At 57.6% G+C, this 14655-nt stretch overlaps 6 protein-coding genes and 1 non-coding gene across 7 annotated transcripts; 2 read left to right on the top strand and 5 right to left on the bottom strand.

Moving 5' to 3' along the window:
• Positions 1-107: 107 nt before the first annotated feature.
• Positions 108-1580, bottom strand: F5Z01DRAFT_680123 (uncharacterized protein; the record flags this gene model as incomplete). The annotated part of the gene is made up of 5 exons (XM_046265576.1): positions 108-530; positions 591-1245; positions 1338-1372; positions 1394-1514; positions 1543-1580. 5 exons carry the CDS (start codon positions 1578-1580, stop codon positions 108-110), a joined length of 1272 nt encoding a protein of 423 aa, XP_046120722.1.
• Positions 1581-3249: 1669 nt separating this feature from the next.
• F5Z01DRAFT_488688 (uncharacterized protein) lies at positions 3250-7483 on the bottom strand. Its single transcript, XM_046260148.1, has 5 exons — positions 7278-7483; positions 3831-7209; positions 3657-3773; positions 3521-3591; positions 3250-3458 (listed from the first exon to the last, which is right to left on the bottom strand). Exons 2-5 carry the CDS (start codon positions 7197-7199, stop codon positions 3407-3409), a joined length of 3609 nt encoding a protein of 1202 aa, XP_046120723.1. The 5' UTR covers positions 7200-7209; positions 7278-7483; the 3' UTR covers positions 3250-3406.
• A 508-nt stretch (positions 7484-7991) lies between these two features.
• F5Z01DRAFT_488686 (uncharacterized protein) lies at positions 7992-10076 on the bottom strand. The gene has a single exon (XM_046260147.1). The coding sequence runs from the start codon at positions 9958-9960 to the stop codon at positions 8017-8019; it is 1944 nt and encodes a 647-aa protein (XP_046120724.1). The 5' UTR covers positions 9961-10076; the 3' UTR covers positions 7992-8016.
• Positions 10077-10705: 629 nt separating this feature from the next.
• Positions 10706-12117, top strand: F5Z01DRAFT_672035 (Phosphotyrosyl phosphate activator protein-domain-containing protein; the record flags this gene model as incomplete). Its single annotated transcript, XM_046264761.1, has 2 exons — positions 10706-11343; positions 11394-12117. 2 exons carry the CDS (start codon positions 10706-10708, stop codon positions 12115-12117), a joined length of 1362 nt encoding a protein of 453 aa, XP_046120725.1.
• A 126-nt stretch (positions 12118-12243) lies between these two features.
• F5Z01DRAFT_672036 (uncharacterized protein) lies at positions 12244-13056 on the bottom strand (the record flags this gene model as incomplete). The annotated part of the gene is made up of 3 exons (XM_046264762.1): positions 12244-12434; positions 12480-12995; positions 13044-13056. 3 exons carry the CDS (start codon positions 13054-13056, stop codon positions 12244-12246), a joined length of 720 nt encoding a protein of 239 aa, XP_046120726.1.
• An 832-nt stretch (positions 13057-13888) lies between these two features.
• F5Z01DRAFT_t32 lies at positions 13889-13975 on the top strand. The gene has a single exon. It is a non-coding gene; the product is annotated as a tRNA-Pro (tRNA).
• A 227-nt stretch (positions 13976-14202) lies between these two features.
• Positions 14203-14619, bottom strand: F5Z01DRAFT_672037 (beta-ketoacyl synthase; the record flags this gene model as incomplete). Its single annotated transcript, XM_046264763.1, has 2 exons — positions 14203-14534; positions 14580-14619. The coding sequence occupies 2 exons, from the start codon at positions 14617-14619 to the stop codon at positions 14203-14205; spliced, it is 372 nt and encodes a 123-aa protein (XP_046120727.1).
• Positions 14620-14655: the final 36 nt, after the last annotated feature.

Raw genomic sequence — 14655 nt, forward strand, 5'->3', positions numbered from 1 at the left:
AACATCTATATCGTTATCGTCTACCGTCGCTGTGCCGAATGTCGCTGCAGAAGAACAAAAAAAGACAAGTCTAACTCCCCTCGCCATCGGAGAGAAATAAATCGATATCATACAGGAGGCGAGGCAACGGCGGAGTTGACCGGCGACATGACCGGCGAGACGACCGGACTCGTGGTCCCCACGTCCTTTCCAGGAACCCGTCCCGCCTCCCACTCGAGCCTCTCCCGCACCATCCTGGACTTGCCAATGTAGATTGTGGCGACACCCCACGAAACGCACCAGAGGAAGGGGACAGTCCAACACACGCCATAGGACCAGTCCTCCGGTACCACGGGGATGACGGCAATGACAGTCAGGATTGTGGCCATGACGAGGGCGCCAATCCCCCAGAACCAAGACATCTCGAGCATGAGCTCCCGGAAGCGCGGTGATGCGCGATAGCGGGCGGCAATAGCCTCGCGGTAGGGTCGGCCACATCCGCCGTTGACGGCAAGGGTGTCTTCGACAAAGTAATACACGCAGGGGAGAACCTAGTAGTAAAAGTGTCAGCTCTGGTATCATTCACCGTGTCGAGGAATGCGTGGACGTACCTCCCCACCCTTGGGCGTCGAGCTGAAGCGGAAGGGCGCCGGGATCTTGTACTTGTGCAGCAGCGTCACTGCCACCACGACACCTCCATACGTCCACAGGATCGAGGGCGCCGCCATGGCCACGACGCGCAGCCAGGTTTCATGCGGCGCACTGCCAATGATGAACAGCGCGGTCAGGACAAAAATGGCCACGCTCGATGCCCACGTCAAAACGTCGGCGCTCCACCGGCTTGTCGTCCCCAGCGGCCGGTAAAAATTCTCCTTCTTCATCAGTCGCAGCGTCCGGATGGCAAATTCGAGGTACGCGGGCCCGCCCCAGATGGTCGTGACGATGATGAAGATGATGTAGTTCTGCACGTTGCCCGCGTACTTCATCCCATAGTACAGAGCAATCGGGACGGCCGAGGCGTCGACAAAGGCCACAAAGGCAAAGAACCAGAGTCGCCAGCGTCGGTTGCCGTGGTGCCATGAAAAGGGCAGCTGGGGTAGCAGGTCGGGATTGTCCTCGTAGTATTCTTCCAGCGTCTTCGCGCGTCGTTTCCACTCCTTGCGCGTGCCGGCTCGCGAGTCGTAGTAGGCCTCTGCCTGCGGTCGTAGCGCGTAGGACAGGCTCTGTCGTGGCACCGGGTCAATCGTGTTCAGGCCGGGGAAGATACTGCCTCGTCGGTGTCCGTCGTTGCTGCCGTGCGCTGGTGCTGGTGACCCGATACCATTTGTCGATGAGCCATTCCGGCCTGTCTTCTTGACCCCCTCGTTGTCCGTCTCATCATGGCTTCTCCAGCCTAACGAGGCTCCGCCAAGACGAACCTGGGAGAAGGAGACGCTGCGCGCGCTGGGGACAACGTCGGCGGACTGCGTGTGGGGTTGTTGACCAGGGCGGTCCGTCGCGGTATCTTGGAGAGCGTCGCCGTGGGGTGTCGTGGGCTGATGGACGGCCAGCATGGGGTCCGACTGGGCTTTTGTCCTGCTGCCGTGGATTACCGGTGGCATGGTGAAGGGGAAGGGGCCTTTGCAGCCTCAGGTCAGGATGTGGTGGGGGCCCGGAGGAGGGGGAAAAAAAGATATCAAGAACAGCGCGAGTGAAGGGCAGATGGAGGAATGAATCGTCTTTAATTGAAGCACATGGTTGTGGGCACTTGGGAGGCAGTGTGAGATTCAAAGATGGTGATGGGAGAAAAGCGAGATTCGCGGGAAGTGATGAGTCTTTATTGAGGAATGGCAGGGGCGTAGCCGTGGGTTAGCGTCAGTCTGTCCAGTACCCTGCAGCTGCAAGACTGGAGCTGCAGCGGCTGTGCTCCATGTTCAAAACTTCCAAGGACACTGGAGACTGAGGAGAGTGCTGACGAGGCCCGGGGTCCAGGACAAACAAGCATCTGTGGTGCCGCTAGCGACACCTAATTAATCCCTTGGATCCCTCACTATTATTTGCTCCAATGTAGGGTCCTTTCCAGTCCTGTCCTGGCTAGACTAGTAGGTACTACGTACAACAAAGTTTCGCCGACGGACATGGATTGCGGACGCAGCACGGAGACGGCACTCCGGCGGTATTGGATGACGTTGTGTGCGTGCTGCTGGAGTTGTCGCAGCCAGCGGGTCCGGTCCGTCCAGTTGTGGCCTCACGCACCCGACTACTCCGTATGTAGTTTGCAAAGCACTGATATGTGACGGGCACAGTAGATACCTAGCTCTCTGTTGATCAACGGCCTTTCTTGCGAACGCGAGCCCGCTAACTTGAGGGAGACGCGAACCCCCGACTGGAGGCACCGACCGTTGAGACATGAAGTTGCCCGGATTCTTGTGTCCAAGTCCAGTCGCTTCCTTCCCAAGCAGGCCAATGCCGATAGACGGCGACGTCATCGGTGCTGTCGACCCATATATTGCCGTACGATCATGCATGCCAGATCCTCATTGGCTGGCTGGGCGCGGCCATCGGGTTTGGATCACTATCCGTCAATCCTACGTACAAGTAATCCATGAATTCATGTCTATTAAAGATCAACAAGCACAGACAACCCGACCCGACACCTCGTCGCTGTCTATCTCGCGACGCGCTCTCCGATTCGAACTGCGCATCGAGCCACCACTATCAGGGACACACACCTCTACCTGACCCGCGAAGTATGAACCGGACAGATACCCTGCCAAGATCACCAGGCTCCGTCCCCAAAGTTCAAACAAGCTTTATCCACGGGGGTCCTGTTCGTGATTCGTGATATGCTGCGTCTATGCAAGTGTACCTTTAACCCTGGTCGCAGGCGGCCTCTTAAGACGTCTCGTCAACGTCACCGAAGCGTGCGAGAGGCGGCATCACGCAGCCATCCCATCCCATCCCTGTACTCAAAAGCTTGGCCAAAAAGCTTGGCCTAGCTCACACATCTCGATCCAAACACAGTCTGCATCCGTGGTTCTAGAAGCATGGCACAACGGAGCCTGGAAATGATACTCGTTACTGCGTCGGGTAACGGGCCAGATCAACGTTGAAGGGCCACGCGTCAATGTCATGTTAATACCTACTTGGATGGTAGTTGGCTCGTCGCGGCCGCCTCCTCACCCCCAAACAAGTCATTACACATCTCGACAGAGTCATCCATGCGAGCCAAGATAGCGTGATGTAGTTGATTCATTCACACTCGCAAACACATCTCCAAACCCGCACGCAATGTCAGAACAAAAGGGGGGGTATCTTTCTCCAATGCTGACGTCGAACACCTCAAAGAACACAGCGCAGGCAGAGAAGTAAAGAAGTAGATACAAGCGCACAAACAGCGCCGGGGGGTATTAACAATTATTTGACATAATATACACACGCACACAGATCACATCGTCTTCGTTGGTTGTTGCGACCAGTTCGTGATGGAGCCCAGCGCCCTGTGGGATTGTCTGTTAGCATCCGTCGTCTCCCCTCGAGATATCATGTCGTCCCAACTTACCTCAAGTTGCGCTCCCCCACCTCACGATTGAGGGCGTCCATCTGTTTCGCCGTCACGCGGGCCTTACTTAGCTGTAGAGACGCAGTCAGTAAGGGCTCAACAGTCAACAAGCTGGCATTGCACGGGGCTTGCGCACCAAGGCTAACGCAGCAGAGTCGTGATCGGTCTCGTCCTCACCTTCGGCCTTGTCGTCATCGTCATCGTTGGCAAAACGGCTGTCCGCAAGGCCCTTAGCCTTTGAGGGGGCATTTGCCTGAAATCGTTGGGTCAGTCATCTCATCAATATGAACCGTATACTGGACAGACACACCTTTGCCTCGGCAATCTCGGCGTCCTTGACCTTGAGCTGGGTATCCAGCTCCTCAAGCTTCCTCTCAAAGTCGCCCACCTTCTTGTTGGCTTCGTCGAGCTCCGTCTGCATGAGCTTGACCTTGTTCTGCGCATCCTCCACCATGCTCGTCATGCTCTCATTCAGGTCCTTGTAGTCTGCCTGGGCCGTCATCGACTTGGCCTCGGCCTCGGCGCGGTGGGCCTCGAGATCCTTCTTCACGAGCTCGAGGTCCTCTGTCACGGACGAGAGCTGCTCCTGGGCTGCCTCGAGAGAGGCCTTGGCGGCAGAGAGCTCCTCGTCGCGCGAAGCCAGGGCATCGCCGTGGGACTTTTCGGCCGTCGACAGCTGCTGCCTCAGGCGATCCAACTCGCTCGTGTCGGGCTTCGCGCTCTTGGCAGCATCTAGCTCCGCCAGCGCAGTCATGCGCTCCATCTTCTCGTGCGCAAGCTGCTGGCTCAGGCTGTTGATCTCCTCGTTGGAGCTGTCGAGAGTCTCTTGGACGGTCTGCAGCTGCTCTGCCAGAGCGTCGCGGGCCAGTGAAGCCTCCTTGAGCTGCTCCTGCAGCGAGTCGCTGCGCTGGCTGTACTCAGTGATGGCGTCCTGGAGGGCCTGGGAGTGCGACGCCGTCATAGCCTCAAGCTCCTTGCCATAGTCCGACCGCTCCGTCTTGTACTTGTCAAGAGCCTCGGCGTTCTGGTTGATGAGCTGCTCAACCACGCTGTTGTGCTTCTCCTCCAGCTCGACCGTGGAGCTCTCGACGGCCCGCTCAATGGCCATCTCGGTCTCTGCCTTGAAGTTCTCCAGTTCCGCGTGGGCAGCCTCGAGCTGTTGCTTCAGAGCAGCAACTTCAGCGCTCTCGGCGGCCGCGCTGGCGTCCTTGGCCGCCGCAAGCTCGGCACGTAGCTTCTCCATCTCGCTGGCGTGGGCCTCGCCGGCCTCACGCGAGGCAGCAGCCTCTGCCACTGCCTTCTCCAGCTCAGCAGCATGGGCGCTTTTGGCGCTCTCGCTGCTGGCGGCGTGCTCGTCCTGAAGCTTCTTGAGCGCCTCAGCGTGCGCACTATCGCCAGCTGTCTTGGCCGAGGCCAGCTCAGCCTGGTGGTTCTCCAGCAGTCTCTGCTTCTCGCCTTCGCTGTCCTTCTCGATGGCTTGCAGTACCTCGGCATGGGAGGCCTGCAGCGCTTCGAGCTCCTTGGTCAAATTCGACTCACTTTCCTTCTTGAGGATCTCCAGCTGTTCGCTGTGCTGCTTCTTCAGGGCGTCAATCTCGGCCAAATGGGTCTCCTTGTCGCTGGTGGCGCCGGTCTTGGCACTTTCCAGCTCCTCGGCATGACTGGCACGAAGAGCATCAAGAGCCTTCTGGTGCTCGATCTCCTTGGTCTCAAGGGCGGCCAGAGCGCTCTCGTGCTCAGCCTTGGCTGCTGCGATGGCCGCCGAGTGACTTTCCTTGGCTTCGGCAAAGCTCTTGTCCAGGTCATTGTGCTTGAGCTCCAGAGCCTCGAACTGACGCTTGAAGTGTGGCTCTGCTTTGGCTTCATCAATCTCGGCCTCGTAGTCCTTGCTGAGCTGCAGCATGCGTGCCTCGTGCTTATCCTTGATCTCGGCAATCTCCTTCTCCTTGTCGGCGAGGCTAGCTTGCGCCTCAGCGAGCTGAGCTTGGCAGGCTGATATCTCCTCCTTGACCTTGGAGAGCTCGTCTTTGGCAGCAGCGAGCTCGTCCTCCTTCTCGGCCAAGGCCATCTGCAACTTGCCGACATCGCCACTTCCAGACTCCAGCTGCGACTTGGCGTCCTCAGCGGCGGCCTCGGCGCTCTCCGCCTTGGCCTTGAGCTCAGCAATCTCGCCCTCGAGGGCAGTTACTTTGGCAAGGTGAGCCTCACTCTCGGCCTTAACCTTCTCCTCGCTGGCCGCCTCGACAGCGGACTGAGAAGCGGTAAGCTCGTCAATCTTCTTCCGTAGCTCTGCGAGGGCAGCTTCATGGCTCGACTTGAGCTCAGCCATGGCAGTCTCATGGGACGACGCATCCGACTGGTCCCGCGCAAGCTCTTCCTTGTGCTTGGACTCGAGAGCCTCCACAGCAGCCTGGTGCTCCTGGTTCAAGGAAGCGGTGAGCTCCTCGACCTTGGCAGCTTGCTCGTCTCGCGCCTCTTTCAGAGCAGCCTCGGCAGCCTTGAGCTTCTCGTCGTTCTCAGTCTGCAGTGTTTCGAGCGATTGCTTGACAGCATCGAGCTCCGCTTGCAGCGCGTCTTTGGAGCCCTGCGCGGCAGCGAGGTCGGCCTTGTGCTGCTCAACCTCGGCTTGAGCAGCCTGGAGCTGGGAGCTAGTCTCGGCCACCTGCGACTCGAGAGCGGCGACGGCAGCCTCGTGCTCAGACTTGAGGCTAGCAATGGCTTCTTCACCCTCCTTGCGGGTCGCATCCTGGAGTTCCTCGGTGGGCTGAGCGTTTTGCTTCTCGCTCAGCTCGGCGAGCTTCTCCTCGGATGTCTTGATCTGGGCCTTGAGGTTCTCAATCTCAGTCTCACCCTCAGCGACCTTGGACTTGAGTTCATCAATTTCCTTGGCCGCATCGGAGGAAGCGGTAGTAGGTCGCGATGCCGTGCGCATGGTTGGTGTAGCACCGACAGTCGACAGGCGCTTCTTGGGTTCGGTAGCCGAGGCAGTGGTCCCAGGAGCGCGGGTGGTTGCAGTCCTCGCTGCGCCGGCTGTGGCCGTCCTGGGGGCTGGCGTCGTTCTCGATGATGTCGTGGACGACGTCGTGCCCGCAGCAGGCTTGCGCGCCGAAGCGGTCGTACCAGCAGGTGTTCGGGTAGCAGTCGGCTTGGCAGGGCTCGTCATGATGCTGCTGGTGCGGCGGGCAGTGGTGGTCGAAGCAGCAGGTTTGCGCTCATCTTCACTGGCGCTGACGCTCGGACGGCTGCGGTGGGACGACGTGGTCGAGGTAGCCGTCGTGGGGCGGCGCACACCTGTCGTGGATGTCGTGGGAGGGCGCGTCGGGGGCTTGCTCAAACCACCTGTCGCACGAGCTGTTGCTGTCGTGCCAGCCGTCCTCGAGGGGGTCGTGGTTGTAGTACCAGGTCGGCGGACAGTGCCAGTAGTTGCACCTGCGGGACGCCTGACAGTAGAGGTTGTCGTGGGCTTGGCCTCACCATTGGCCTTGGCCGCTGGCTTGGGAGCCTCGGATGCGCTGGCGTCGGGCGACGAAGGGATCGGGGTGGCCTCCTGGTCTTCTTCCTTTGGCGCGTCCGAGGCAGACTCGATGGCCGTGTCGTCGGGCTGCTCCTCCTGTTCCTCTACGAGCTGAGGATCCTGCTCCTCAGCCTTGGGGACGTCGACGCTCTCAATGTCGGCCATGGTGAAGTGTCTGAAGGGAGAAGGGGTACTTGGTTAGCGAAAGATGCACACTGCTGGTACCCCTGAACGCCCGCGTACCGAGATAGCTCGCGGCTGTCGACTCTGCAAGCTAATGCAGAGATAATGGAGACGAGCTGTATGGATTCTATCCCTCGAGACTAGGGATGCCAGTTGTCGTCTTGTCGGGATTGAGGGGGGAGAGAGAAGGGGTCAGGCGGGAGGAAGGGACTGGATTGGAAGATTGACCTGAAAGATTGAGGTGGAAAGTCCAAGGTGAGGTTCCATTGGGTGGGTGCCCGCCAGCGCAGTCACAGTGGTATCGTGGCCAATGGGCGTCATGGCTTGGCCGCTGGTTCATCTGCAGTCCCGCTTATTTACAGGGGCCCGCAGGATCCACGACCCCTGGACTTGGAACGTGAGCTGGCCAGCACATCGTCACCGCCTACTGCTTTGACGAGCACCACAAGGGCGGACTTGCCCGTGAACAAGCGTGTGATCGTTGCTGGAGGCATGTGCAGCTCCTCAAGGTACCTCTGGCTCTGTCCAAGCAATTCGTGGAGCGTAAGCCCTTCGGGTCACCAGCTCTGGGAAATTGGGAAGACGCGCCGGGACGCGACGACCCGCCCCTCGCCCCTCGATATCCGTCGCGCGTTGGAGACTTGCCGTCAGCCACATTCCAGTCTTCACACTGACGACGGATATCTACAAGGCCATGACGCAAACTCCACGGAGCCATATAACGCTCGAAATTCGATTGTGTACAAGTAGGTATCTTGTGCTGACCATACCGCCCAAACGCCAATCTCATAGCCTGTACCTACTGAATGTCAATCCCCCTCTGCTCAGCAACCCTCTTTGCCAGTGTCTCCAATTCTCTCAGTCTCTTGATGATGTCGAATTTCTCACGCCGATACTTTAATACGCATTGCACGTTTTCAACCCTAGGCGACCCTCGAGAGTTGCGGAGCTCCCGTAGCAATGCCTTGTCCTCCTCGTAAAACCATCCTCCATTCTCCGAGGCATACACCTCGCGGCTGCTCAGTGGCTGTACAGCTCTCAAGTCCGGCGGTGGAGGCAGATCTTCCCACGATCTCCGGGCAGATGCCGCACCAACCGTGGCGCGAGTGAAGCCATCCTCCCTATGCCCGGTAACGGTAGCCGACAAGACAGCGCGAGCTTGTTGAAGTCGTTCCAGCTTCTTGCGCCTAGCCAGCCCTTGATACATGCCCCCGGTCTTCTCCTCGAATCGCCGTAGCTTGGCTTCGATCTCTTCCTCTTCCAGTCTCGACTCTGCGCGACGCCTACGGGCGCGAGAATGATGCACAGCAGCAGCAGCCTGGGCTCCCCTCGCGCTTGCCCTATCATCGACTTCTTCCATGGCCTTGCACACCTGCTCGATCAAGGTTCGAACACAACGGCGTGTACTTGCGCGCCCCTGTTGTATTCGTACCTGATGCGGTGGCGGGTCAGTCGAATCGGTGCTGTGATCATCACATGCTCTTTCAATGAGTCGCTGTAGCCATCTAGCAATGCGAAGAAGCATCTGCAACCCGGGCGATAAGAACCGCCCCATCCGGGGCACATTCCTCGTATCAACATGTTCAATTGTAGACCCGCGAACAAAGGCCATCTTGAGCACGAGACTCAAAAGGGGGATGGTGTTCTGGCGGATGTCTTGCAACACCTTGATGTTCCACCTCCTATACTTTTCCGTTTGTTCACCCTCCATGATTTTCGGGTAGGAGACCAGTCCATTAACTGACTGATTTATAGCGAGCATCAAGTGCTTCAACTGGTGTGAAACGCGTTTCGAGCGCAGGTAGTCAAGATGGGCGCGTGTATCACTGGCTGCGGGCATATCCGACAGAAGCTGCCAGAGCTTGTACGTGTCGAGAGCCAGGTTGCGTGCCGTTACCGTCTTTATGTCGTGTTTGTGCCATCGCATCCACTTCTGCGCACTGTCGGCGCCAGCACGGTGGGAGGAAGCCTTGCTCGTGATGTTGCGCGCGAGCATCTTGCTTTCCCAGGCATGACCCGTTCCAGCCCACAAATATTGCCCCATACGATACAGAACACTTTGTAGTTCCGTGCTGTCCAAATTCGCCTGGCGAGCATGCTCTGGGTTGTCAGGGATGGTAAAGAACCCGAAATGGTGATGGGGAGTGCGGTTTGAGGCTGGCTCCTCATCTGTATCTGGAGCATCTCCGAGCGCGTCTTCTGCTGCCTCATTCTCAAAATCTGAAGACTCCCCATCGGATCCAGTGAGATTGTCCTCCGCGAAGCTGGACGAGGCATCATCCTCGAACATGCCGGCGATTGCTCGTTGGGGCGCGGCTGATTGCTCCGGCCTATCCACCCTCATCTCGTCAGGGTCAGCCGGTATATCGTCGCTTTCGCCCACTGAATGTGAGTCGGTGCCTCCCAGCCGCTCCCTCCCCATAGCACTCGCATGATTGCGAGTGAAATACCCGAAACTGCCATCCGCACTGCCAACCCAGTCGACGGTTCGGTCCTCATGATCCTGCCCGCCAGACGTTGCATGGACGTCGTGCAGCAAATGGCCCGCCGGCTCCGTCACCAACGTGGGCCCTTGGTTGTCACCGGCATCCCCGTCAGAGTCCTCCTCCGACACGTCGCTGCCGGGGAAAGAGTAGACGTCCCTGCTGGTCCTCGTCTGCGGCAATCTTGAAGGCCGTCGTCGCACTGGAGGCAGCTGCCTCGAGCTTCTCGTTCTCATTCGTGAAGTTGTGGCGCGGCTCATTTCCAGCTTGAAATTTTGAGGCGACTCAGGGTCGCTCAGATAGTTGCAGGCGCTGAGAAAGATGTAAAGAACGCGGAGGCACGCTTTGAGGATTTCATAGGCATAATGGTGCCGGTTGGGATGAATAGCCTCAACTGTTGATTGTTCTTGCGTGAACGCGTATTTTGGACAGGTGCGAGCTGCTTTGTTTGCTGGCTTGCCTACCCTAGGCACCACCCATACGGAGCGCGTTTTACAACATTGAGAGCGATTTATGTCTATTGAATACTACGCTTGCTTTTCGGGATAAGCTTCGTGTTTCTATGTCCCGCTTTCCATGGGAATTGAAGCAGGAGAAGTGTTTATATCTAGTAGGCATTGTGGCGCGACCGACTCCAGGGAGTTCACAAACTAGACATGCTCATACAAGTCCGCTTTCGCAACTTCCATTCAGCAGCGTCCTCTCAGACGTATAATAAATACCCTAAAAAAAAAATATCAGGTGCTTTGTTTTTACACAATGCTAGGCTCTGATTAAAAGATTACGGCATCTGGTCACAACCCAGCACCCGCAGTCGCACTTTCCGTGATGACATCCTAGGTCGCGTGTTTGAAGACCAAATGGAGACGCGCCAACAGACATTGCGACCTCAACGGGATGACTAACCACGTCGTCATTCTCATCCCGGCCATCTGAGCCAAGTTCAACCCTCTCAAACCACAAGCTCACGACCTCTGGTATTTCCATCCAGGCAGTAACATTGGCATGGCTTCCGCATCATCCACAGCAGGGCCAAAGGCTCTGCCAAAGCTGCCCCGCCTCGATCTCACAGCCCCTCACACGTTCACGACACCTGTCAAGCGCATCCATGAGGGCACAGACGTCTCGCAATTTCTCACATCTCTTGCCTACCGCGACATCGGCATATTCATTCTGCAGCTCAACCATGCTCTCGTGCCACGCCAGGACGAAAATGGCAAGATCCGCACATTCAGCCTGCCCAACGCGCCATCATCTACCCCCTCTATCAAAGCCCTCCAAGAGCTTCTGGAGACGGTGGAGACATACATAGATGAGGCACCACCTGACCCAGGTCCACGGAGATTTGGAAACGTCAGTTTCCGGAAATGGCACGAGCTACTCGACAATAGGATGGAAGGATTGCTGGGCAGCGGTCTACTAGCCGACACCCTGAAAGCTGGACATGGCACGGCAAAGCAAGAGGTTGCCAGCTACTTCAAGGGCGCATGGGGGAGTTCCCAGCGACTCGACTACGGAACTGGTCACGAGCTGAGTTTTCTGGCGTTTCTGGGATGTCTTTGGAAGCTGGGATACTTCAACGACGGGGACTCGCAAGAAGACGGTGCCTTGGAGCGTGAGATTGTTCTCTCAGTCATCGAGCCGTAAGTGCATCCCGGCGGACTATGCAATTCGCGACTGACATGCATGCTAGCTATCTTTCGGTGGTTCGAAAGCTCATCCTCACATACACCTTGGAGCCCGCTGGCTCTCACGGCGTCTGGGGCCTCGACGACCATTCTTTCCTCCCATACATATTTGGCTCAGCACAGCTTGCCCGCCCGATATCCTCACCTTCAGAACCCACTCCCCTCGAAGGATCTGTACGAGGCGCACCGCGCCCTAGTGCTGTGACGGCCCCTCAACAAGTGGAAGACTATCGCAAAAGCAACATGTACTTTGCCGCGGTTGGCTTCATCAATGATGTAAAGAAGGGGCCATTCTGGGAGCACTCGCCGATACTATTCGACATTTCAGGAATCAAGGACGGCTGGGGCAAGATCAACAAAGGTATGGTGAAAATGTTCAATGCCGAGGTGCTCTCCAAATTTCCGGTCGTGCAGCATTTCCCATTCGGATCACTCTTCTCGTGGGAACAAGACCCGACAGCACCCACGCCCACGCAGAGCGTGCACATGGCAAATCAACCGATCGCTGCCGCTGCCGCATCGTCCTCGGGCACTGGCACCGGCGCGCCATGGGCGCAGGCCACGAGAATGCCAGCCGCCACAGGACCAGGCGTACCATACTCGCGTGTGCCAGCGGGCCCGAGCTCTGGGTCGCTGGGCGCCAGACCTCAACCCAGAGATAACAGATCACAGGGGGAGACATCCACGGAGCCGCAAATCAGCATGACCAAGGCGCCGTGGGCTAAGTAGAACTTGTATATAGAACACTAATAATTGCATCGCAGCACCAAGCCGCACTAAATCGCGGCAAGGTCATGGGTATAGATCTGAACACATTGCATCGCTCGCACATATCCAACAAAGTGACAGTGCTCTTTAAGCAGTCGCAGCCGGCGCGGCGGGAGTCTCCTTCTTCTCCTCGGTGGGCAGCTCAGCCGCGGGAGCAGCAGGGGCTTCAGCAGCAGCTGGGGCCTCCTTGGTCTCAGCAGGAAGCTCGGTAGGAGCAGCTTCTTCCTTCTTGGGCTCCACGGGCTCTGCGGCAGCAGGTGCAGCAGGGGCGGGATCAGCTAGCACGGTCAGATTTAGTCGTTCATCCGTGATAGCGAACTTACCAGCAGTGGCCGCGGGTGCAGCAGCAGCGGCAGCAGGAGCAGGGGGTACGAGACCAGCCGCCGTGGTCACAGCTTGATCCTTGGGAACAGCGTGTGTAGCAGCAGTGGCAGCGTCTGTGGCCTTGGGCTCCTCGACAGCAGGCTTGGTAGCGTTGGGGTCGGCGGTGGGATCGGCAGAGGGCATGAGGCCAGCCGCTGTGGTCACATCAGGATCCTTGGGAACAGCGTGTGTAGCAGCAGTGGCAGCGTCCGTGGCCTTGGGCTCCTCGACAGCAGGCTTGGTGGCGTTGGGGTCGGCGGTGGGATCGGCAGGGGGCATGAGGCCACCGGCGGTTGTAGTCTTCTGGTCGTCAGGGGCGGCGTTCGTGGCAGCCTCGAGAGGCTTGGCCTCGGTGGTCGCGGGCTGCGTCGCGTCGGCGGCTGGCTTGGGCTGGGCGGGCTGCGCAGGCTCGCCGGACTTCTTCTTCTTGAAGACAGCCTTGAGCTTGCCGACAATGTTGTCGAGAGCACCGGGGGCTGGGGATGGTCAGCGGCGACTCGCAGAGTTGTCGAATGCGCACTTACGAATGCCAGGCATGGTGGAAGGTGGTGGTTAGCCTGTGAACCTGTTAGCGTTTCGGGGTCCAGCTGAGCTTTCAGGAGCTTTCTCGTGAATGAGAGCACCGCGCGTACCTTGGAGAGAGCTGAGAATAGATGATATTGACGGGAGGTATTACTCGCAGAGTCCTGAAGAAGAGATAGATGTTTGGGTGCGGAGAGAGTAGTAATAAAGGAGACAGAGGACGCGAGATGAAACCCCGTGGCAGTTCAATCAATCAATGGGGCACTGCCTGGCCTGCATGTCATTTCGGGACATGGAGATTGGAGGCCCAGCGCTAGCGTCATACCACGTCTGACGACTACCTGTCTCGTGCTGTTATTAACTCCTTACCTGTTCAATCCTGACGAGCAGTGCGCGAGAAGCTGCCGGCGATACGAAGCTTCTCCAAAGCTTAATGACTGCCATGTTCTTTTTCGTCGGAGGCGCCCATGTTGTGAAAGTATTGAGACAGTTGGCATCCCTTTAGCCGCCGGGCCCACACCCGACAATGCCACTATCGCGAGAGCTTGACAGGCGCTAATTAACGGCTCCATGTGGGAGACCCGGCGCTTGTGTCTGTGGTAGTACGTAAAGTAGCGGTGGGGTCAGCCACAGTTGGTCAGTCAATACGTTAAAGTTGTCTGTCTGTTTGCATTCTCTAGACGTAATGAGGCTAGTTTTGTAGCCAGATAGTAAAGAACGCATGCATCCTATCGACGCGAGGGTGATATGCACTGATGAACTGAGGAGCCGATGTAAGTATGGCGAAGGCGACTGGAAAAAACGAATATGAGCCCTAGAATGGAGAGCTCTAACATCAAAAGGTGTCGGTCCAATGGTCTAGTGGTATGATTCTTGCTTTGGGTTGTCCGAGCTCAACTGCAAGAGGTCCCGTGTTCAATCCACGGTTGGACCCTTTGTTTTGCATTTTTGCCTTCTGCAATGCCAGTGGATCGAGACAGTAGCCTTTTTTCCGCTTTGCTTTCTTCGTGACTCTTTTTTGGGGAATTTTGTTGCTTCACACCTCGTCCCGAGGCAATAATTCTTACTCGGTGCTCCAGAACAGATCTGCGGCTCAGCGTGTACGCGAGATGGCTTAGCGACACATCCGCCTCGACCGTGCCCAAGGCCCCGAGCAGTCGCTCAGATATTCCGCCACGGTGGCAGACCGATCTGGGAGTAGGCCGTCTTAATGGCAGCCGGCTGCGCTGAAGCACTCGGTGCACCGATTCTCTGTGTCTTGCCGTCCTGGTTGACAACAGAGTTCCGGATGACGGCACGGATTGAATAGCCCTCCTTCTCGGCGAGTGAAAGAGGCATGAGGACGACACCAGAGCACCCTTCACCTCTGCCATATCCGCTGGCCTCGGAGGCGCGGTGTTCAAATGACGAAAACCACTTGCCCATTTTGGAGAACATTTTGAGCCGGCTCTGATAAGCATACCGCTGCAGATTCAGGAGAAGATTGACGTCCGCTACGAAGCACTTGTCTGTTTATCCAGTCGGGACGGACAACTCACGTATCAAGACCTTGACGCAGTGGCTAGGACCCTTGCCCATGTGCTCGTGACAGAGTGAGGCATTGGACCCGAATTA

The sequence above is a fragment of the Emericellopsis atlantica genome (genome assembly GCF_019669845.1).
Source record: "Emericellopsis atlantica unplaced genomic scaffold F5Z01scaffold_6, whole genome shotgun sequence".
NCBI lineage: Eukaryota > Fungi > Ascomycota > Sordariomycetes > Hypocreales > Bionectriaceae > Emericellopsis > Emericellopsis atlantica.